The sequence below is a fragment of the Podarcis pityusensis genome (genome assembly GCF_964106645.2).
Source record: "Podarcis pityusensis genome assembly, chromosome: 2".
Lineage (NCBI taxonomy): Eukaryota > Metazoa > Chordata > Lepidosauria > Squamata > Lacertidae > Podarcis > Podarcis pityusensis.
In genome coordinates, this window is record NC_138029.1 from 30,390,110 (window position 1) to 30,413,295 (window position 23,186).

Below are 23,186 nucleotides of genomic sequence, written 5' to 3' on the forward strand. Positions count from 1 at the left end.
TTATTTATTTTTATTGTTGGAAACAAAAAGTACATGGGCTGTTCTGGAGCCTTTGCAGTTTACATTTCAACTGGCTCTAAAGGGAGAGGAGGAAAACGAGACTAGAGATGAAATTCATGCTTCAGGCAGAGGTTGATGCTCTGCTTATAGGAGGAGCCAGGCTCAACCTCCAGTTAAAAGATCTTGGATCGAAAGGTTGGGAAAATTTGGTTCTCTTCCTCCCCATTTAATCTTCACAACAACCCTGAGAGAATGACTGGCCCAAGAACACCCAGTGAGCTTTCATGGCTGAGCAGAGCTTTTGAACCTTGGTCTCCCAGGTCCTAGTCCAATACTCCAACCAAAATAGTACACTGGTTCTTTTTAAGAAGCCACAAAATGCTGGTTTTGCTGCAGTACAGACACTGGAAAAGGTTGAGACCTTGGAGACCTGCTTTGGGATTAATGGAACAAATAGCTTTTTGATTCAGTAAATGGCAATTACATGAGCTCATGAGCCTTGGCTTTGAAGAGGTAACACAAAAGAGGCAGAATACTCCCCCTGTGCTTTATTATAACCCTCTTGTGACAGGTACAGATCATGCATGGGGAAATTTTTGTTTTGGTTGGTGGCAATTGTCCCAGACAACACGGAAGGGAAGAATCCCTGCCAACATACCTGCAAACCGAGTCAGTCAGAAGCTCCACCTAGCTTGGAGAGGAAGGGAGGGTCAAGCCATTGAAAAATCCACTATTGCAGAAGAAAGGAAAAGGAACGAGTGGGCGTCTCCAAAGCCAGCACTTAGCTAGAGAGACTGTGACAACCAGAAGAGCTACCTTTCCAATTTGCAAAAATCCGGACTCAAAGACAGTCCAGGGAAATTATAGACAATAGTTTGTTTGTTTTTAAAGAGGGAGGGTATCTGGTACATTGGGGGTGTGGGCAACCTACAGCTCTCTGCCTAATTCCATGGGGGTGGCAAGAACTAAAAAAACACAGAGAGGAGAAAGAGTTAGCAGAAAGGGAACGTGGTGCTCACCCCCACCAACAAAAAGGTTAACCACATTCGCAGTATTTCCGTCCTGGAAATCTTAACTTCGATTCAAGATGTATAGTGATTACGGAAAGGAACCTCTTGCCAGTGCTTCTCATATTCTAGGGTTGAATTCTGGTATTAAAAGCAGATCTGGCTTCATCAGGCAATGGTTAGAATATTCCACAGGGATCTGTGCTATAAACTCACAGTAAAAAGTTTACTTCAAGTCATTTGAGGAAGGTTTTAGTAGGTCATCGCTCCCACTCCGTACAACAGTCCTCAGGCAATTGTTGTCTGCAGCCTTGCCTTAAATATGGTCTTGGATATCAGAGACCCACAAGTATTTCAAGTACTCCAGGACAGTATTGCAGTAGTACAAAGCAGGGCCTGCAGAAAACTGTTGCAATGCATTCTCCCTCCAGTGCAGGATTCTAAACAGCCACTCCCTTCAAGCAGGTCAGTCCACTCCTTCCCTCTTTTCAGCTTTATATTTAGTGGCTCTTGAGCATGTTCAGCCTTAAAACTGGGCAGGTTTGGTGGATTTTGATGCTTTAGGGCTGCCCCCCACCCACTTTTTTGTAGTTGGTTTTTTTTTTTGTTTTTTTTTTTTGCTAATATTTAACACAGTGGTATCTCCCCTTCTGTATCTCCGTAGACCCTTTGGGCTACATCTTTGATAACACTTGCCAGCTGTGTTTAACATTTAGAAGGAGCAATAGCAATGAACAGTCTTCTGTACTTACATATTTAGAATGCATAGATTTGTGGGGTTTGCAAGGAATGATCTGACTCTGTGGATCACATGCATTACCCTTCCTTAACAGACCTATTTATATATATTTTGAGGAAGATAGTTCTTTGGAAGTTCTTCTGAATTTAATTATGCAGTATTTGTTTGGAGATACTCATAAAATCTCTCAAACTTCTATGTGTGCGTACACACACACACACACACACACACACGGAACAGGGTCTCAATGTACTCTTAACCAACTAACGTAGTTCTGTGTGCCTTAGCCTTTTGTTCAATCTTCAATCTTCTCTTATTTTTTTAAAGAAATGAGTAATTGTTAGGGATTTATCTATAGGGCATGCATGGGGTACGGAGTGGCTGGAGCAACCCAGCAACATACTGTTGTTACAATTTTTATTATATCTTGAATCAACCTTTAATATAATCACTGCATCCTGCATTACATGCAATGTTGTTTACTATTTGCTCTTGTGTCTGTGCCTTATGCTGGGCGACAGCAGCACCGTATCCTCAAACTGCAGCAGTTTTTGGCAACCACCACCATCACCACTAGGATATCATCATGATCGTTAACCATTTGGATGCTGGTAAAGCAAACTTGTTGCCAACAAGAGAACAATCTGAATGCACCTGATAAAGAGCCAATTGGATGCCTGGCCTGTTCTGAGCTTTTGAGAGGAAAGGTAAACGAATAGGAAGGAGAGATGGGAAAGATCTATGAGTAGTAGGGAGTGTTGTTTTGTGATCACCCACCTTTTATTAAAGGCGAACCTTTTTAAAATTTTCTGCCACCAGTGAAATAGATCCAACACAAATGAGGGTAAAGCACAAGATTTAAGAAAAATATTTATTGAGAAGACAGACATCTAAGAGGCAGGAAAAAAAATTCATTTCAGGCTTCAAATGCAAACAGACTCTCTGTATTCCCTGAGTTCCTGTTGCAGCTGCCTTTCCCCAAAAAGGAGGGGGGTTTTTTGTTCATAAGAGCTGCTCTTTCAGCAAGCAAGCAAGCAGCTTTTACTGCTTTCCTGTGGATGCACCACTACAAAAATAGAGCTGCATTTTAGTGCAATAAAATGAGGTCTTGTGCATAGAGAAACCCTTGCTCTGCCCAAAACAGGAGGGCAGGGGGACATGATTTGGAATGACTAACTCAGTTGTCATGCTGTTTTCCCCTGAAAGATTCTGCTCCCCAGGCCAGGAAAGTTTCCCTTCCACTGCCCTTAGTCCTGGATCACTACAGCCAATGGGAAGCTACCAATTGATTCAAGGGGAGCTGACCTTGGTAGCCAATGAAGTGGGTGTTTGCAATGGCTTCTGTCTGCTTCTGCACCTGCTTGAGCAAATTGAGCTCCATCTGGTCGTACCATTAAGGTGAGCTTCGTCACAACAAAGCAGCATCTGTCTTCCCATGAACATTCTTTTTACTCCGGGGTGGGGTGCGGGAGGGAGATATGTAAATTGCAGCCATGTGTCTTGAATTTCATCAGCATCCAAAAAGCAAAAACATACTTTCAAGGATGTATAACTTGCTGTTGAAATGGAATACACAAGATGAAACGGTTAAATCGGCTATGATAAGGTGGGCACAGGACATTGGGCATAATATCATGTTTGAGGACTGGGAGAGGTTGTGGAGTAATGGATTGAAATTTACTGCATGTAACGCTCTGAAAGAAAATGTAATGAAAATGATTTATAGATGGTATATGACCCCAGTCAAACTTGCCAAAATTTACCACCTGTCTGATAATAAGTGTTGGAAATGTAAAGAGTGTGAGGGAACGTTCTTCCACCTCTGGTGGACTTGCCCTAAAGTGAAGGCGTTCTGGGAAATGATTTATAATGAATTGAAAAAGGTATTTAAATATACCTTCACTAAGAAACCAGAGGCTTTCCTTTTGGGTATTGTCGGCCAAGGGGTGGCAAAGAAGGACCAGACATTTTTTATGTACGCAACAACAGCAGCAAGGATACTTCTTGCAAAACATTGGAAAACTCAAGATCTACCCACACTGGAAGAATGGCAGATACAACTGATAGACTACATGGAACTGGCTGAAATGACCGGCAGAATCCGTGACCTGGGAGAAGAGAGGATTGAGGAGGACTGGAAGAAATTTAAGAACTATTTACAAAAGTATTGTAATCTGAGTGAATGTTAAATAAGATGCTAGATCAAAATAACTGAGCACCACTAAATTTAGAAGTTTTTAAGAAAATAAGTAAGATTGTGAAATTTTGCTCCTTCTGAGAATTATAAGATTATGAAATATAGAAGGGATATAAGAATTTAAATAAGATGATAAATTGCTGACCAAATGTTATAACGATGAAGGTGGGAGCGGGAGATGTGAGGAAGTCCAAAGAAAATGTGAAAATATGTTAAGATCAAAGTTACACTGCTTATTATGTTTATTTTTATTGTAAAACCTAATAAATTGCTTAAAAAAAAAAAAAAAAAAAAGCAAAAACAAAGCCGTCAAATATCTGGCTTAAATTAAGAATACAGAAAGTCCCTGAAGACTCTGACTATTCCCCTTCCAACAGATACTGAGCAACCTGTGACCCTCTAGATCTCTTGGACTACAGCTTCCATCATCCTTGACACCAGAAGGGTCACAGGCTCCCCTTCCCTTCCCTTCCCTGCAGTGCCAGAGGAAAACAGGAAACAGTTCTTGCTGCTGAAAAGACACTTTCTGACAAATCACCAAAACATTCCAGTGTCGCGTACAGACAGAATAATGTGCATTGTTCATCATTGGTTTTTCATTCTTCTGTTGTGGTGCAGAGAAACTGGTGAGAGCTTTTCTTCTTTGCTCAGGACCAGGTGATGAGAAATGGCTCTCCCATCAACAGGTGGAGTGAGATGGTAAGGATCTGAGGAAGCGACAAGGTAGAGTTAGTGACAGTTGCTCACAGACTTCATCCTGGAATCGCAATGAAGGACAGAGCAGTCCAAGCTCAGGTGCTGGCTGGTCCATGCTAATCTCCACTGAGACCTTGTGGGGCCATGGGTAATCTCACAAAGCAGAGGGGAAGTTCTGCTGTCCCTTCCTTTGTGCTTGGGCTTCCGTGGTACACATGGTTCAAATGTGGCTGCTGCCCCATGTGGACACACCAGTTCACGCGACAGGCACCTCTAGACTGACAGCCTGTTGGCAGTCCTACAAGCTCCTGCAGGCAAACTCCTGCAGGGTGGAATTCAGTGCAGCAGTAAGTAGGGTATGCATGCATGGAATGAGGTCCACTTGCACAGCAATACTCCACCCACCCCATGCCCAGCTTGAGGGTTAGGAGAAAACCAGAGCAGATTTAGGGAGGGTGGAGAATGGAGAGGAAGAAAATCTCCCTGCATGAGTGGACCTCATCAGCTGAATCCCACCCAGAGAAGCTGCCATGCTTCTAAACCAAGTCAACAATTGTCTTCTGAGTTATGAAGTCTACACTGCAGCCATGCTAATTATTTCTGAGAATATTCTGTTTCCAAGGTGTAGCTGGATATATAAAGTAAAAACAGAACAAAAGCAAAAGAGCATTTACCCCCAAGTATATTGAGAATGATGTTGTGTTCCCTTGATTTGCATTTTAATAGCATTTACAACATTCAGAATGTTTGAGGAAGTTTCTAGATGGGTTTTGGGGAGCGGAAGAGAGGAACAGAAATACTGGGGCAAGTATTGGAAATCATGGGAGAAACACAGGGAACTCAGGATAGCCAGGTTGTCCAATGTCCAGTTTATACTGTTGTTGCTTTATGGTATTTGTTTTGATTTATACATTTTATATTTTGTTCTGTACCGGCCCAGCAACTTCAGATTCAAGGGCAGAAACAGAAATCTAATAGGTAACTAATTCCCTGAACACTGCAAGCCCTGCTCAAATCAATTTGGGACTTTCAAATCTTTACTAACATACTTTTAAAAAGCTGACTACAGTATATTCCATTGCTTAAATAGCTCATGCTGTCTGCAATCAATGCAAGCAGAAAGAGGCATCAGCCTCCACCCACAGAGAAGTCCTTACCTTGGTGTCGGTGCGGTAGGAGAAGTCTGGGACGGGGACCCCATTTGCCAGGACACGCTGAGGAGGGCTGGGGACACCAAGAACTGCCACCTCTTTCAACAGCAGCCCATCTATTTGGCTATTGAGCTGCACAATCTCATTGACCAGCATGCCCTGTAGCCATGGGGGAGAGAGGGAGGAGAATGACATGATACCCCCACAAAACAGGTGCAGCCAAATGAGATCCCAGGCATTAGGAGCAAATGGAGCAACCTGTTCCTCCCAGAAACTCACATTTCTTGCCAGAAAGACAATCTGTGTGTAATCGCCCTTCTCAAAGGTCTGCAGTCTATCACCATCATCCCAGAACAGGTCACCTCTTGCTACCCCTTCCAGGGTCAAAGCCACCACTAGGGACATCCCCTTTTTGCGGGACTCTGTGGTGGTGAAGGCAGGTTCCTGGGGAGAGAGGCAGTGGTGGAAAATGATAACCAAAACAGTAAAGCCCTGAAATATAGCTCACCCCCCCCAAGAATATTATAAAAAATATCCCTGCACCCCACTAATCATGCACACAAGAACACCCTGCCAAGTGAATCCTATGGCAGTACTTGGCTTGGTAGTTCTGTGTTGTTGTTTTTGGTAAAGGCACTGGGTAGATTCAAAGACATAGAATGTCCAGGCAAGGTCAAAAGTGGTGGAATTAACTCACCTGCAAGGGTAAGATGTGACCTGCTCGTACATGGACATTGATAGTGTCAAGTGGAGCCGATAAGAGAACCCATTGTCCCTTGCTGTGTATGGGAGATCCCTGAAAAGCCAGATACAGGACCCATCATTAAGCAGGCATTTGAAATCCTGTGCATGGTGTGTAAAGGCACAAAATGCACAAAGGCTGAGACTTCGCGGATCACACACAGCTTGGCTGGTTTTAGTTACAGGTGGGTAGCCGTGTTGGTCTGCCGTAGTCAAAACAAAATAAATTAAATTAAATTTAAAAATTTAAAAATTCCTTCCAGTAGCACCTTAGAGACCAAGTAAGTTAGTTATTAGTATGAGCTTTTGTGTGCATGCACACTTCTTCAGATACACAAGCTTGGCTGGTGCTTGACTGGTATCATGGCTCCCCACCCTTTGAACGCACCTTCCATTTTGCTGGTGTGCAGAAAAGGTTACACACACACACACACACACACACACACACACACACACTGTCCTAAGAGCTGATGAGCTACCAAGCCTCTCTTTATCATAGAATCATAGAGTTGGAAGAGACCACAAGGGCCATCGAGTCCAACCCCCTGCCAAGAAGGAAACACCATCAGAGCACTCCTGACATATGGTTGTCAAGCCTCTGCTTAAAGACCTCCAAAGAAGGAGACTCCACCACACTCCTTGGCAGCAAATTCCACTGTCGAACAGCTCTTACTGTCAGGAAGTTCTTCCTAATGTTTAGGTGGAATCTTCTTTCTTGTAGTTTGGATCCATTGCTCCATGTCCGCTTCTCTGGAGCAGCAGAAAACAACCTTTCTCCCTCCTCTCTTTACTGCAGCTTAGCCAGCATTTGGATTGAGAATAAATACGGCAGCCTACTTCTGCATTGCCTAAAGGTTAATTTTCATCCACTCAGGATGATGATTCAGGCTACTGTCGCTTTAAGACAAGATTAGTCACTTGACAGTTTCAAGTCAAGCAAATTCTGAAATGTGACAAGTATTTGATCATTACAACCCACAGCGCCCAAAACAAGTATTTCTGGAGCCCATGAATGTGGCCAAGCCTGAAGGGCAAGTAATCTACCAGACACGTTGCAGAAAGATATCAGAAACCACGGCTTCTATAGAGAGTGGGCACAATAATGTTATGAAGGTGCGAGGTCAATGATGGCCACCTAGGTGAACTCAATTCTGTGAATGTCTAATCAAGACATATGCTTCAGATACAGCTTGGACATCATGGGGAAGGCTCCATTTACTGAAGCTGAAAGGACCTGGAGCAGGGAACTATCAACCTTCTCTGCCCACTGTGCTCCCGATTCCAGTGAAACGTCACACGCACTTGTGATCTTTCACATTAATTATAATAATAGTTTTATTATTTATACCCTGCCCATCTGGCTGGGTTGCCCCAGCCACTCTGGGCAGCTTCCAACACACATAAAAAAACATAATAAAATATCAGAATTAAAAAAACTCCCAAAAGAGGCCTGACTTCAGATGTCTTCTAAAAGTTGTATAGTTCTTTCATCTCCTTGGCATCTGATGGGAGGGCATTCCACAGGGATAACAACAAGAACAATAGTAATAACGGCGGCACTAGCCAGAGGAAGCAGCAACACTCACCGCCAAAAGGTTGTACCATGTGCCTGAAGGGAAGTAGCCGCTGACATGACTCTTCCCTGCCTCCAACACAGGAGTGATGAGAACCCCTGCTCCCCACATGAGCTGTCGGTCGATGTCCCATGTATTGGGGTCTTCTGGGAACCTGCAGAGAAGAGATTCACCCCCATACCACTCTGTATTATAGGGAATCAACAAACTTGATTTGATCAAGAAGCAAATTCCTCTGCCTCCAGCTCATAAACATTCTCTTTCATTTTCTCTCTCTCTCTCTCTCTGGCTCCTCCCCACCCCCCACCCCACCCCCCGTGGGTCAAATGGCTGCAAGGCCACAGATTCCCCACTGCACCTGACCCTTTCACTGCCAGCACAGCAGTCCGCTGACTCACTCCAGATAAAGGGGTCGGGCAACCGTCTCCCCTGCGGAGTGGGCCTTGTGAAAGAGGGTGTAGAGGTAAGGCAGCAAGGAGTAGCGTAGCAAGAAGGCTTTTCTCATGGCTTCTTGGGCCTCTTGGCTGAAGACATATGGTTCCTGGGGCTGCAAGATAGAGGGAGAAAACATATTAGAAGCATCATGCCCCAAAGACTCCTGCAGAAAGAGGCATTTCCCAGGTTGCCAAGATCAGATTCAGAAAACATCTTTTCCCCCACATGTACCCTCCCCGATACCCAAACATCCTTTTCACCAGGAAGTTCAACACCTGCTGTGGGACACGTTGACACTCTTAACACAGTGTTTCCCAGACTTGGTTCTCCAGCTGTTTTCAGACTACAACTCCCATCATCTCTAGCTAGCAAAACCAGTGGCCAGGGATGATGGGAACTGAAGTCCGAAAACAGCTGGAGACCCAAGTTTGGGAAACACTGCCTAACAGGAGTAGAGTTGATGAGAGCTGAAATAAAAAGAGTAACCCTGAAGCCAAGGGTAGCTAACGCGGTGCCCTCTAAATGTTGTTGGGCTCCAACGCCCATCAGCCCCTGCTAGCATGGCCAACAGACACAGAGAGGTGGGATTTGGAGTCCAGCAACATCTGGAGAGCACCACGTTGCCGGCTCTTGTTTTAAGGCATGATCCCATAGGGCCCGTTGTGCCAGTAACAGAGCACATAAGACTGGGCACTTGTACCAACCGCAATCTGTGACACTACATCGACAGTAACAGTCAGTTCTAACTGTTATGCTGCTGCTGCAAGCAGACCCGAAGATCCTTTACTACAAGGACCCCCATGGCCACTTTTGGTGCAACAGCGGCACGCAGAGCCAGAGCTCTGTAGCAAGCAGAGAGGGCAGAGGTCACTGCATGGGATGGAGTTACTTGCCACTGAGATGTGCAGCATCTTGAGGGCCACTGTGAAATCTACCGAACCAGAAAGTGAAAACAAATCCATGCAATTATTGCATGGATGGAGAAAACGGGCAGGGGGGATACTATTAAACCACGGTTAAGGCTGCAACCCTACATGCACTTACAAGGAAGAAAAAACAGCATGGAACACATTAGAACTTACTCCCGAGTAAGCATTGCCTTGAAAATTGACTCACTTCATGAGATCCAGTTAATGATTTACGAGACTATAAAAAGAACAACTAAAAGAGTTGTGCATGCTGCACAATTCATACCATGCAAGCTGTGAATCTAACCATATAGAGACCTCCAGTTCCTTGCAGTTGCATAGCAGCACCAAGACTACTGCGGTGATTCACCAGCTCAGTATTATACGGCCTTGTTTTTCAAGTTAAGTTGCCCTAACCTTTTCCTGGGGCTCCACACCTAATAGCGTTCTTTGCCACATTGCCACATTGCTTTTAAAACATTATCCGGCCAATTCCTTTATTACTTCTATGCCTGTGGCTATGACCACATCACTGCACACTCTTAAATGAACTTAGAGCACAGGACATTTCTAAATGAAGTGCATTTAGGTTTTGACTCTTACTTCCTGCTCAGTATTGGAGGGGGCAGGAAATGGAGCCTTTGTCTGCTTTCTTCCAACAGCATGAAGCTGAATGTTATTTCACTGTTGCTTCACAAAAATGATTATCAGAACTTTTGGGGGGCAAGCTTCACAGGATGGGTTGTAGTGAGCAGAAGCCGATTCCAAAGATTAAACTAACTGGAAGTATTTGGGGGAGAAGGGGTGAGTTGTTCAACAAGCTACCTTTATGCTTGGTTCATGACACCAGAGACCAATCCAGATACAATGGGCCACCAGTCCCTTATCCTGGACCACTGAGCGATGCTCCTATCTCCCAGAGACACACACCTTCCATTTGAACTCTCTAAAACGTTTAAATCCCAGCCATGCTCCCCACCACGACTCCACACACAGCGTAAATACGTTACAAAGAGGGGGAGAGAGCAAGGCTGATCCACCATCGCTTACCTTGTTTCTACGGTCGTTGTGGTTTCGCATGAAGGGGTAGAAGGCGCCCAGTTGGGTCCAGCGCACACAAAGCTCTTCTGACGTGTCACCCACAAAGCCACAGATGTCCGCGCCAACCAATGGCACACCATAGAAGTTAAAGAGCAGCACCGCTGAAGGTAAGACAAGGAAAATACATGGAATGACCTCTTCAGTGGCAGGCTCTGGGTGCAGGCACGATTCTGCAGTGGTCTGTGGGGGTTTTTGTGTTTGTATGTGTGTGATATTACACAGAATTCATCCCTGCTAGGGAATTCGGGACGCGGGTGGTGCTGTGGGTTAAACCACAGAGCCTAGGACTTGCTGATCAGAAGGTCGGCGGTTCGAATCCCGGTGATGGGGTGAGCTCCCATTGCTCGGTCCCAGCTCCTGCCAACCTAGCAGTTCAAAAGCACGTCAAAGTGCAAGTAGATAAATAGGTACAGCTCCGGCGGGAAGGTAAACAGCGTTTCCGTGCGCCAGAAGTGGCTTAGTCATACTGGCCTCATGACCCGGAAGCTGTACACCAGCTCCCTTGGCCAATAAAGCAAGATGAGTGCCGCAACCCCAGAGTCGGCCATGACTGGACCTAATAGTCAGGGGTCCCTTTACCTTTAGGGAATTCGCATCTCTAAGTCCAGGAACTTTCCTCTCTCATGGAGATCTGAAAGAACTCCAAAGCAGCATCTTTAAAAGCAGAACATGGCAAGTTCCCGGGACTGACTCCCCAAACATATTTACCTGGTATGGTATAGTATAAATGATCCCAGGTGCTCATGACATCCCCAGTCCAGTGACCAGCATAGTGACCATGACCGGCAAAGGTGGAACGAGAGATGATGAACGGGCGCTTCCCTCGCACTTTCACCAAAGCGCTGAGAACAGAAGGGAGGGGAAGTTGTGGGCAATGTCAGAAACTGACCCCTGTCCATCCAGAGCTTTGATCTTTCAATAATAATAATAAATTATTTTTTGTACCCCGCCCATCTGACTGGGTTGCCCCAGGCACTCTGGGTGGCTTCCAATACATATAAAAACATAGTATCAAACATTGAAAACTTCCCTATACAGGGCTGCCTTCAGATTTCTTCAAAAAGTTGTGTAGTTCTTTATCTCCTTGACATCTGACGGGAGGGCGTTCCACAGGGAGGGTGCCACTACCGAGAAGGCCCTCTGCCTGGTTCCCTGTAACCTCACTTCTCGCAGGGAGAGAACCACCAGAAGGCCCTCAGCGTTGGACCTCAGTGTCCGGGTTGAACAATGGGTGTGGAGACGCTCCTTCAGGTATATTGGGTCAAGGCTGTTTAGGGCTTTAAAGGTCAGCACCAACACTTTGAACTGTGCTCGGAAATGTATCGGGAGCCAATGCAGGTCTTTCGGGACCTGTGTTACTTGGCCCCGGTGGCCACTCTCAGTCACCAGTCTGGCAGCTGCATTCTGAATTGTAGTTTCAGAGTCACCTTCAAAGGTAGCCCCACGCAGAGCACATTGCAGTAGTCCAAGCACTGGTGGAAGTGCTGATTTACTGCATCCCATGAGAAGATTCTCAGGCAGAAGTTCAAACTCAAGGCACTTGGCTCCAGCTTATCACCAGCAACAGGCCCTTGAATACCAAGATGAGACTCTGCATCCAAGAGGCATACCACCTTTCGGGCAGGGTCCCCGAGGACTCTGCATGTCCTACTCACTCGTGTGACGCGATGGCTTCGGTCAACCCATACAGATTGTGCAGGTTGTAATGGGAGGACAGGTATTGCCTGCTGGAGGCACAGAGCGTTCGAGTCTTCAAGGATCCTCCTAGCACACCTATGCGGGGAACAGGGGCAGGCAAGGCAGAACGTGTGAGCAAAAAGGCCCTCACCCAGGAGCTAGAAGGCAAGTAAAGCATTCTTGAGCACTCTTGGTCTCAGGGATCTTAGGATCACTAGTGCCCAACTAGGAGCTCCTGCAGGCCAAAGGGAAAAGGCAACACTTCTCAATACTTACACAAGTCTCTTGACCTTCACAGGGAGCTGCTGCTATAGGAATAGTCTAACCACAGAGAGGTCAATTGGGAGCGACTGCTAGGACTCCTGCTTCAGGATCTGAACCAAGCCAAACAAGGATGAACTTGTTGCTCTTCGGTGCTCCTCATGCACACCAGCCCTGCACTAACTGGCATTCTGTGACTTGTGATTCCTTGACTGCTTTCATATAGTGCAGTGTGTGTAAATCATGGGTAGAGAACCTTAGGTCCTCCAGATGTTGCTGGACCAACTCCTACTATCCTTAACCAGTAGTCTTGTTTTGCCCGGGGCCATAAGAAGCTCCCCATCCCTGGTGTACGTCATGATTTTGTTAAATAGCTAATCCAGTGCTGCACAGTGCAGTGATCCAAGCAGAATTAACTGAAGGCCATGCTGTCATGAATATTCCCAAGTAATCATATTTGGAGATTCCTCTCCCCAACAGGTTTATTGATTTATCTTCTATTCCCAGATTCTCCAGTCCCACCCATCATTTACTAGCAAAGCCCCATCTTTGTAACCTTCTCTCTCTCTCTCACCTGGCACATAAGGGGGCTTCTCAAACTTGTTGCTGGGACAGTCTTCCAAGGAACCTTCCACAAAATTTGATGGCTCATTCATGTCCTAGAATGGGGGGTGGAAAGGAGAAGAATCTTGTTTCTCCATCAGTGTAGAAGCAAAGGGATTTTGAGGACTTTGCACCTCCTCCGTTCAATGAACACGACAACACCAAAGTACTGGCCTAAGAAACTCACAATCCACATGCCATCAAAGGGCACCTGGTCATGGAAATCCTTGACCATGTCATGCCACCACTGCTGAGTCTCTGGGTTGGTGAAGTCAGGGAAGGCGGTGGGGCCAGGCCAGACCTGGAAGGTAAAAGGTCACAGGCGTCAAAAGGGAAACCCTTGTGTGTCACAATGCTATGCTTACTTGCATCCTTAGAGCACTACTTGTGGCCCAGTTCTCCTGGAACCCCTTAAAATATGGAACTAGAGGAAGGCCAATGAAGTAAGAAGGCACAGCAAAACCTGTGTAAGAGCAGAATCCTCTGTGGTTTCTAGGGGAATGGTGACTGCAAGTGTACAATCGCAGCCATATAGCGCGCTGAGAATGCAATATTACAGGGCTTCGCTTTGCAATGCTACCAAAATGGAAGTCGGAGCCCTATGAACAAAGGAAGACATGGTCCATCCTATTGCCTCTCCTTGACCCATCCAGCTCAAGTATAATTAGAATATGAATCATGAGCTTTGATTTCACTCAAAAACATGTGCCATTCAGAGCAGGCATTCTTTCATGGTCTGCCAAAGCTCAGGGCTCGGGCCCAGGACTCACCTCTCCAATCAGAGGCTGCCCTGTTGTATTTAAGATGAAGACCCCCCGCTTCAGGCCTTCGTCATAAGGCTTGTAACTCCCAGCGGGGCTGGAACTGCTGATACCTGCATCCTAAAAAGAGAACACAGTGAGACGCAGGCTAGGACATGAAAATGCAAGAAAGCATGGAATTCCACGACTTTTGAAAAGTTAGCAGGCCGATACACAGTATCTCTTGAAATGAAGTCTATCATTTCATAACTACTTCCATTTTCTAGGTCAGACCAGCAAGTCTGGAATCTCACACCTCATGTCTCAAAAGAGTTAGGTCATATGTACCAGGGGATTTCTCAACATATAAATCTACAGATTTAAGAAAGAGAAGTCCTAGCAACTTGCTGCTTGCTTGTTGCATCTCAGAAAGCAGCCCAGACCAACAGCAGTAGCCTTAAACCAGGAGTGGAAAATAAATAACAATAACAATAATAATATTTATACCCTTCACATCTGGCTGGGTTTCCCCAGCCACTCTGAGCGGTTCCCAACAGAATATTAAAAGCACAATACAATATCAAACATTTAAAACTTCCCTCATCCCTGACCACTAAATGGTGTTGGGAGTTCAAAAATATATGGAGGTTTCCAACCTTCAGCTTAAACATTGTACCTAGGCTTAGAATCATTCAAGTTGTTTCTTACTGTAGGCCAGGAAAGTAGCCTCTAGATTGTTTGGACTGGTGGCCAATTGTCAGGGACGATTTGTGAGTCCCACATCACTTGGGTTGTAACAGGTTAGCTACTTCTACTCTAGAGCAGTTATCTTCAAACTTTTTGGATCCAGGACCCACTTTTAACCAGAACATGCACTGGGGGACCCATTTCTTAATGTTTTACCATATATTTGTATGGTGCTTGTGCTGGTGTCACGAACCACCTCAGATCAGTCTGCAACCTGGCCATAGTAATAATAATAATAATAAATTGTTTGTATCCCACTCCCTCCGGCCGAGGCCAGGCTCAGAGCGGCTAACATCATAAAAACAACACAATAAGCATAAAAACAGACATCAATTAATTAAAATACATCTTAAAATTAATTCAGACAAGCTTCTGAATAGGTCCCGACAGACCAGCAGACGATCTACGATGTGGAGAACCGGCCTTTGTGAAGTTCCCCATCGGTGGAAGAGCTCAGGCTTCATTAACTTACCACAATCATGACGTACCTCCGGCCATCGCGGTGGAAGTCGTTCACCATATCTGGCATATCCCCGAAGCCATCCTTGTTGAAAGTGAAATCTCTCCTAGCATCTGCATAATCCAGGTCGTTCCACTGCACATCCTGTGAAGTCCACAAATGGCGGCATTACTGAGCATACAGGCGGTTTCTCTGACGCTCCGGCCCTGTTGTTCCCCACTGCTCAGTTACCATGGCTCTACAGACACATGAGGGAGAAGCTGTGTCCTGGAGAGGACTCCGGGAAGCCACGTACCAGGGGGAATCGTGCCGCTGTCATGTTCTTCACCACTTCCCGGGTGACATCCGTAGATGAGTATCCCCAGCGACACAGGTGGAATCCCAGGGCCCAGTAGGGGGGCATGAATGGATACCCTGAAGGAAAAAGGAATAGGTGGGGGCGGAGAGAAAGGGAAAGATACTCAGAGGCCTCCAACAACCAATAGCATCTCACAAATGCACCATGCAAGTAAACTTTCAATGAAACATCCTCCAAGATTTGAAGAAATAAACTTCCTCATTCAAATGTTCTTTGGAGGAACACGACAAGGTTGCCCTATCTCCCCATTGTTATTTATCTCAGTTCTGGAGGTGCTCTTGAATATGATTAGAGGAGACCGGTTGGTGGAAGGAATACAGGTCGGAGTGAAACAATATAAACTCAAAGCTTTTGCAGATGACCTAGTTTTGACCCTGCAGGAGCCAGAATCTAGTACGAAAAGAGCATTACAAATAATTCAAGACTTTGGTCGGGTGGCGGGATTTAAATTAAACAAGCAGAAAACTAAGGTAGTGGGGAAAAACCTGACAGATGCAGAGTCAGAACGGTTTCAGAGAGAGACAGAGTTAAATGTGGTTAAGAAAGTTAAATATCTAGGGGTAAACATAACAGCAAAAAATCTGAGTTTATTTAAGGATAACTATGAGAAATGTTGGTCAGAAATTAAGAGAGATTTAGACAGCTGGTCAAGACTGAAACTTTCCTTGTTAGGCCGAATTGCTGCTATCAAGATGAATGTATTGCCAAGGATGTTGTTTCTGTTCCAAACATTACAGATTGTGGATAAGACAGAGTGCTTTCGGAAGTGGCAGAGAGATATTTCTAAATTTGTCTGGCAGGGCAAAAAGCCCAGAATTAAGTTTAAGATACTAACAGATGCGAAAGAAAGAGGGGGTTTTGCCCTGCCAGACTTAAGGCTCTACTATGAATCAGCAGCTTTCTGCTGGTTAAAAGACTGGCTACTTCTCGAGGACACTGATGTGTTGGATTTGGAAGGTTTTAATAATGCTTTTGGTTGGCATGCATATTTATGGTATGACAAGGTTAAGATTAACAAGGTTTTCAAGAATCATATTGTCAGAAAAGCAGTGTTTAATGTCTGGACAAAATATAAAGACTTATTGGAGAATAAAACACCAAGGTGGCTTTCACCATTGGAAGCTAAGGCCCGAAAAAGACCCAACATGGAGGCCAATTGGCCAAAGTATTGGGAAATACTAGAAAAGGATGGAGATAATTGGAAACTGCAGAGTATGGAGAAAATGAGAGATAAAGTGCGAGATTGGTTACATTACGCTCAGATTAAGGAAGTTTTTAAACTTGACAAAAAGTTAGGGTTCCAGGTGGAGAAATCGAAGTTGGAAACGGAATTGTTAGAGCCTAAGACTAAGGTACTTTCAAGAATGTATAACTTGCTGTTAAAATGGAACACACAAGATGAAACGGTAAAATCAGCTATGATAAAGTGGGCACAGGACATTGGGTACAATATCATGTTTGAGGACTGGGAAAGGTTGTGGACTACTGGGCTAAACTTCACTGCTTGTAATGCCTTGAAAGAAAATGTAATGAAAATGATATATAGATGGTATATGACACCAGTCAAACTTGCAAAAATATACCACTTGTCTGATAATAAGTGTTGGAAATGTAAAGAAAAGGAAGGAACATTCTTTCACCTCTGGTGGACCTGCCCTAAAGTGAAGGCTTTCTGGGAAATAATATATAATGAGCTGAAAAAGGTATTTAAGTATACCTTCTCTAAGAAACCAGAGGCCTTTCTTCTGGGTATGGTGGGCCAAGGGGTGGTAAAGAAGGATCGAATATTCTTTATGTATGCCACAACAGCAGCAAGGATACTTCTCGCGAAGCACTGGAAAACTCAAGATCTACCCACACTGGAAGAATGGCAGATGCAACTGATGGACTATATGCAACTGGCTGAAATGACCGGCAGAATCCGAGATCTGGGAGAGGAGACGGTAGAAGAAGATTGGAAAAAATTTAAGATTTATTTGCAAAAACATTGCAAATTGTATGAATGCTAAGCAGGATGCTTGATCATAAACAATTTGGCACCATCAAAATAGATGAAGAGAAGTAGGAAGATAAGAAAATGTAAGAAAAAACAATTTTTATTTTGGACAAACAGTTGGATAAATTTAATGGATAATTAGACAGTGAGGACGGAAGTAAGGTGATAATTTGCTGGAAAAAAAATTTTTTTTTTTTTAACATGGAAGGTAGGGGCGGGAGATGTGAGGAGGTCACAAGAAGATAAGAAAATATGTTATGTTTTGTTATAATTTTGTTTGATTATTATATTGTAACTTAAAAATTTCAATAAAATATTTATAAAAAAAAAAAAAAATGTTCTTTGGGAGATGGGTAAAAAAATCTAGCGTAAATATGTCTCCTTTAAAAATCTAAGACCGCCTCTTTTCTGTTGCGTCTAAGGCCAGGATTAGGAGCAAAGGGTCAGTCCCCATTCCAAATACTCATGGAAAGATTTTGATGGTTATGTTTATTGCATTATAATAAATACAAATACAGTGGAAACTCGGGTTACAAACACCTCGGGTTACAGACTCCGCTAACCCGGAAGTAGTACCTCAGGTTAAGAAGTTTACCTCAGATGAGAACAGAAATCATGTGCCGCAGTGGGAGGCCCCATTAGCTAAAGTGGGACCTCAGGTTAAGAACGGTTTCAGGTTAAGAACGGACCTCCGGAACGAATTAAGTTCATAACCAGAGGTACCACTGTAGAGCGGCCAGAAGAATTCCTTCAGGGGGCATAGAGGATTAAGGCAGCAGAGCTGGGCATCTCAAGCATAATAGTCCAGGGCTGCCTTATGTATTTTTCAGTGCATGAAGTACATCCATGTGGGAAAAGGGAAGCCCGTGTACAGATGATTATTATTTTTATTTAATAAATTTATATACTGCCCTATACCCGCAAGTCTCAGGGCAGTTCACATGGGACGGTGGCAATGCTGGTATCATCACCATCACTGCTCCTTCATTTGTATGGTGCCTTGCCACACACAAAAACTGTGCTCAAAGAGGCTTGGAAGAAGGGCAACAGCAAAACAGTACAAAATCAACCATCAGAATTACAATTTCACAATAACAGCAATAATGAAACACCAATGTAATAACAACCATAATGGCATACAACAAAATAACATCTCGGTACTATAACTATAGCAACATTGCACCTCCTAGCAGTAACAAAAAACAACAGGGGGGTTTAAACAAGCTCTACCTCTCTTTTAGAGGGACGCGGGTGGCACTGTGGGTTAAACCACAGAGCCTAGGACTTGCCGATCAGAAGGTCAGCAGTTTGAATCCCCGCGACAGGGTGAGCTCCTGGTCCCTGCTCCTGCTAACCTAGCAGTTCGAAAGCACGAAGTGCAAGTAGATAAAGAAGTACCACTCCGGTGGGAAGGTAAACGGCATTTCCGTGCGCTGCTCTGGTTCACCAGAAGCGGCTTAGTCATGCTGGCCACATGACCCGGAAGCTGTACGCCGGCTCCCTTGGCCAATAAAGCGAGATGAGCACCACAACCCCAGAGTCAGCCATGACTGAACCTAATGGTCGGGGTCCCTTTACCTTTTTTTACCTATCTTTTAAATCAGAACCAGTGAAAGCAGTGAAGGTCCTGTGTGAGTGCCTGGAGGTGGTTGGAGGATGGATGGCGGCTAACAGATTGAGGTTGAATCCTGACAAGACAGAAGTACTGTTTTGGAGGGTAACTGTTCCCCTGAAGGACCAGGTGTGCAGCCTGGGAGTAATTTTGGACTCACAGCTGTCCATGGAGGCGCAGGTCAATTCTGTGTCCAGGGCAGCTGTTTACCAGTGCCGCCTGGTATGCAGGGTGAGACCCTACCTGCCTGCGGACTGTCTTGCCACAGTGGTGCATGCTCTAGTTATCTCTTGCTTGGACTACTGCAACACACTCTACATGAGGCTACCTTTGAAGGTGACCCGGAAACTGCAACTATTCCAGAATGCGGCAGCTAGACTGGTGACTGGGGTTGCCCCTTTTAATAACTTTCTAGCACCAACGGTGCACTACCTGAAGTTCAAAATAAAGAGGAGTGCCTATACAGAGAAAGGACAGGCTTGAATTATTGCAGCCCTGGCACTGGATGCTGGTCAGTGCCATTAAGGACAAAGCTGGAAGTTGCTCATAGCACTTCACAGGACCCACAACAGACCAGAGTGGTATTTTTGATGGCAGCAGTTTTGGGAGAGAAGGCACTTTGTCAAGTTATTAGCTAGCTTCTCATAAGGAAGAAAGCAAGTGCCTACCAATGACATCCATGTACTGCCGCACAACACTCTTTGGGTCTGGACCCAGGAAGACGTAGAAATCCAGGATACCACCAGTTGTTCTCCAGGTTAGGGCTGGACTGGGCTGGAGGATCACATCTGAAAGGCAGAAAGAGGCATGGAAATGGTGGCCGAAGACCAAAGGCACATCCTGAAAACAGATTCCAAAATCTCGTTCCAGTAAGGTTGATCCAGTGAACTAGTGGCAATAAGCAGGGAGGGACCAGAGTCAGACCGAAAATAAAAATAAATTGGCTTTATCTAAACTGAAGCACATAAATGATGAAAATTTACAAATTCAGCAACCACTGAAAAATCAGAATGAAAATAAATAAATTTATAAATGGTAAATGATATTAGACTGGGGAATAAAATTAATTAAATAAAGCATGTATGTAAACCCTAAATTGCACCCTCCTAAAACTTTTACCATAGCCTTATAGCAGTTTAATCTAAAGTGTAGTGGGGGGTGATGACCTTCACCATGCATGCAGATTTGCCCCCCAAATGGGGCTCAGGAACACTTCCCAATTTGGAGCCCAGATACACTGTCACGATTTTACCTTCACGGTTTACAGGCAACCATCACCTTGCATCAGCAGCTAAATCCCTCACCTCTCCAGAATGATGTGCATTTTTGCCTGTAAATATGCTGACAGCATCAGCTTGCTGTTACCCACTCACTACACCGCCAGATCTGATCAGGACAGATGCACAATATTACATATAGATTCATCTTACATATAGATTTGTCTTAAAGGGAAAGGCTTACAACGTATTAGTCAGGCTGCGATCCTAAACACATCCTGAACAGTGGAGCTTCCCTAAGAGTAAGTTCCATGGAATACAATAGAATTTGCCTCTGAAAGAATGTGGGTGGTGCTGTGGGTTAAACCACAGAGCCTAGGGCTTGCCAATCAGAAGGTCGGCGGTTCAAATCCCCGCGATGGGGTGAGCTCCTGTTGCTCGGTCCCTGCTCCTGCCAACCTAGCAGTTCGAAAGCACAAAGTGCAAGTAGATAAAGAGGTACCACTCCGGCGGGAAGGTAAACGGCATTTCTGTGCACTGCTCTAGTTCTCCAGAAGCGGCTTACTCATGCTGGCCACATGACCCGGAAGCTGTACGCCGGCTCCCTTGGCCAATAAAGTGAGATGAGCGCCGCAACCCCAGAGTCGTCCGCAACTGGACTTAATGGTCAGGGGTCCCTTTACCTTTACCTTTTACACATGCTGAGGATTGCACTGATGGGTAAGAAACTAAACTGCCACAGCTCCAAAAGAAAGAAGAAAAGAAAGTCCCAAAGCATTATAGAATGCTTGAAAAAATGACTATTAAATATATAGTATCCTGCATTTTAAATAAACAAGATGTAGGGCCCTTTGTAGAGGTAGATAGATATAAAGGAACAGAGAACACACTCTAAAGAGATACCTTACCCATAGCATTGCTGTTTAGCAAAAAGACTCCATGGGCCAAGCCGCCGTCTTCCATTGCCAGGTAGAAGGGGTGTGAGCCATACAGATTGACAGAGGGCTGAAAATGCAGAAACAGTGCATAGTCCACATTACACTACACAGCTAAGCCAAGTGTCAGGGACTGGACTGAAGGGGACAAGATGGAGGAGGAATGGTGGAGATCACTCCCCCCCCGCCGCCTCCCGTTCTCCTGAAGCTTCCAGAGAAGAGGAAGGCAGTACAGTAGTACCTTGGTGTGATGGGACGATGAGCTGCTTGTGTGTAAAATCCTAGTCCCTCAGAGTTTGGTCAAGTTTGCAAACCTCTGTCTGTAACGGAGCCCCTTAAACATGGCTCCGTCAGTCGCTGGCAGATTCCGACAGTGGTTGCTTTCGGAATCGCTTCCAACATAAAAGCTCCTTAACGGAAACACGTCTTCTGGACTCTCTGCGTGACAGTTTCCGGCGAGGAGTGGGTGTCCCTACAGGAGGTCCTGAAACCTCCCCACTGTTTTCGCTGGAAGTGTCTCTGAGCCATCCCTCCAGCTCCCTTTCCCTCAGCCCAGCTCCTCTCCCCCTACTGGTTCCCTCTTCAGCTGCTGAGTCTCTCCCAACCTGTGTGAGCCCTTTCACTTCCCTTCCTTCCGATGGCAGTTCCCTGACATCCACCTCCCCTCCAGGGCCCCCTTCATCCCCTCTCGCCCCCTCCTCTACGGGCGGTGAGGAGGCAAAACCCCGGAATGAACTTCCTTCATCTTCCGATGTCCCGAACACTTCTCTCCACCTGTTGCGGTTCCTGGTCTCGAAGTACTCCTCCTCCTCAGAGTCCATCTCCCCTTCCCCTTCCGATTCCGAGAATCCTTCCAACTCCTCCTCCTCATCGGTGGTCCCAAAGTATTCCCTCCGGAACCTCTCCACAGGCTGAGGTTTCCTTGGGAACCTTTGATGGAACGTTTCTATCAATACCTCGTCATTGATATCTTCTGCCATTACCCAAGTGTTTTCTGACTCCGGTTCTCCTTCCCACGCTACCAAATACTCCACCTGATCCCCCTTCCATCTGGCGTCGAGGATTTCTGCCACATGGCTGCTGCATTCCCTTTCTTCTATGACCGGTCCCCGAGTGGCCATCCCTTCTCGTCCCCCCTCATACGGTGACAGTAACGACCTGTGAAATACTGGGTGCAGTTTCATGTGGTTGGGTAACCGGAGCCTGAAAGCCACTGGGTTGACCTGTTGAATGACCTCAAAGGGACCCAATCTCCTGGGTCTTAATTTCTTACAACCTCCTTTGAACGGCAACCCTTGGGTTGACAGCCACACCCTATCTCCCACCCTTATGGTTTCACCTTCCCTTCGGTTCTTGTCTGCCTGCCTCTTGTATTCTTCCTTCGCCCTTTCTAAGTTGAGTTGGAGCTGACGATGGATTGCTTCCATTTCTTCTACAAAATGCTCGGCTGCCGGGACACCCCATCTCTCCCCTTCTCCCCCTGGGAAAGCCCTGGGATGACACCCATAATTAGCCAAGAAGGGGCTCATCCCTGTGGACACATTCTCGGCATTGTTGTAGGCAAATTCCGCCAGCGCCAACTTTTCTACCCAGTCATTCTCTCTGTCATTGACATAACACCTCAGGTATTGCTGGAGGACCCCGTTTGCTCTTTCCGCCTGCCCGTTGGTTTCAGGGTGCCGGGCAGTCGAAAAGTTGACCTCCACCTGCAGTAAGCTCATGAGCTTCCTCCAGAACCTGGAAGTAAATTGTTTTCCTCGGTCTGAGACCACCCTCAATGGCACCCCGTGCAACCTAAAAATGTGTTCTACAAATAACTTCGCTGTCTCTTCCGCCGTGACTGCATGCGAGCAGGCTACAAAGTGGCACATCTTTGTTAGTAGGTCTACCACCACCATGATGGCTGTTTTCCCCTTGGACTTCGGCAGATCAGTCATAAAATCTATCGACACTGCCTCCCAAGGTCGTTCTGGGGTTGGTAAGGGTTCTAATAGCCCCGCCGGTGCCCGCCTCTCCCCTTTGGCTCGCTGG

At 45.6% G+C, this 23,186-nt stretch overlaps 1 protein-coding gene across 1 annotated transcript in view; it reads right to left on the reverse strand.

Annotated features, from left to right (window-relative positions):
* Positions 1 to 4,238: 4,238 nt before the first annotated feature.
* The window catches only part of GAA (alpha glucosidase), a 29,465-nt gene continuing 10,517 nt past the window's right edge, over positions 4,239 to 23,186 (reverse strand). The window contains exons 5-20 of the mRNA XM_080993681.1: positions 21,129 to 21,225; positions 19,672 to 19,791; positions 15,333 to 15,451; positions 15,050 to 15,181; positions 13,861 to 13,971; positions 13,278 to 13,391; positions 13,062 to 13,146; positions 12,205 to 12,322; positions 11,258 to 11,391; positions 10,499 to 10,650; positions 8,504 to 8,652; positions 8,118 to 8,259; positions 6,488 to 6,586; positions 6,070 to 6,234; positions 5,797 to 5,949; positions 4,239 to 4,650 (exon numbers count right to left, since the gene is read on the reverse strand). Of these exons, the coding sequence (XP_080849807.1) occupies positions 4,591 to 4,650; positions 5,797 to 5,949; positions 6,070 to 6,234; positions 6,488 to 6,586; positions 8,118 to 8,259; positions 8,504 to 8,652; positions 10,499 to 10,650; positions 11,258 to 11,391; positions 12,205 to 12,322; positions 13,062 to 13,146; positions 13,278 to 13,391; positions 13,861 to 13,971; positions 15,050 to 15,181; positions 15,333 to 15,451; positions 19,672 to 19,791; positions 21,129 to 21,225 (1,950 nt within the window). The 3' untranslated portion in view covers positions 4,239 to 4,590. The remainder of the gene's footprint in view (positions 4,651 to 5,796; positions 5,950 to 6,069; positions 6,235 to 6,487; positions 6,587 to 8,117; positions 8,260 to 8,503; positions 8,653 to 10,498; positions 10,651 to 11,257; positions 11,392 to 12,204; positions 12,323 to 13,061; positions 13,147 to 13,277; positions 13,392 to 13,860; positions 13,972 to 15,049; positions 15,182 to 15,332; positions 15,452 to 19,671; positions 19,792 to 21,128; positions 21,226 to 23,186) is intronic.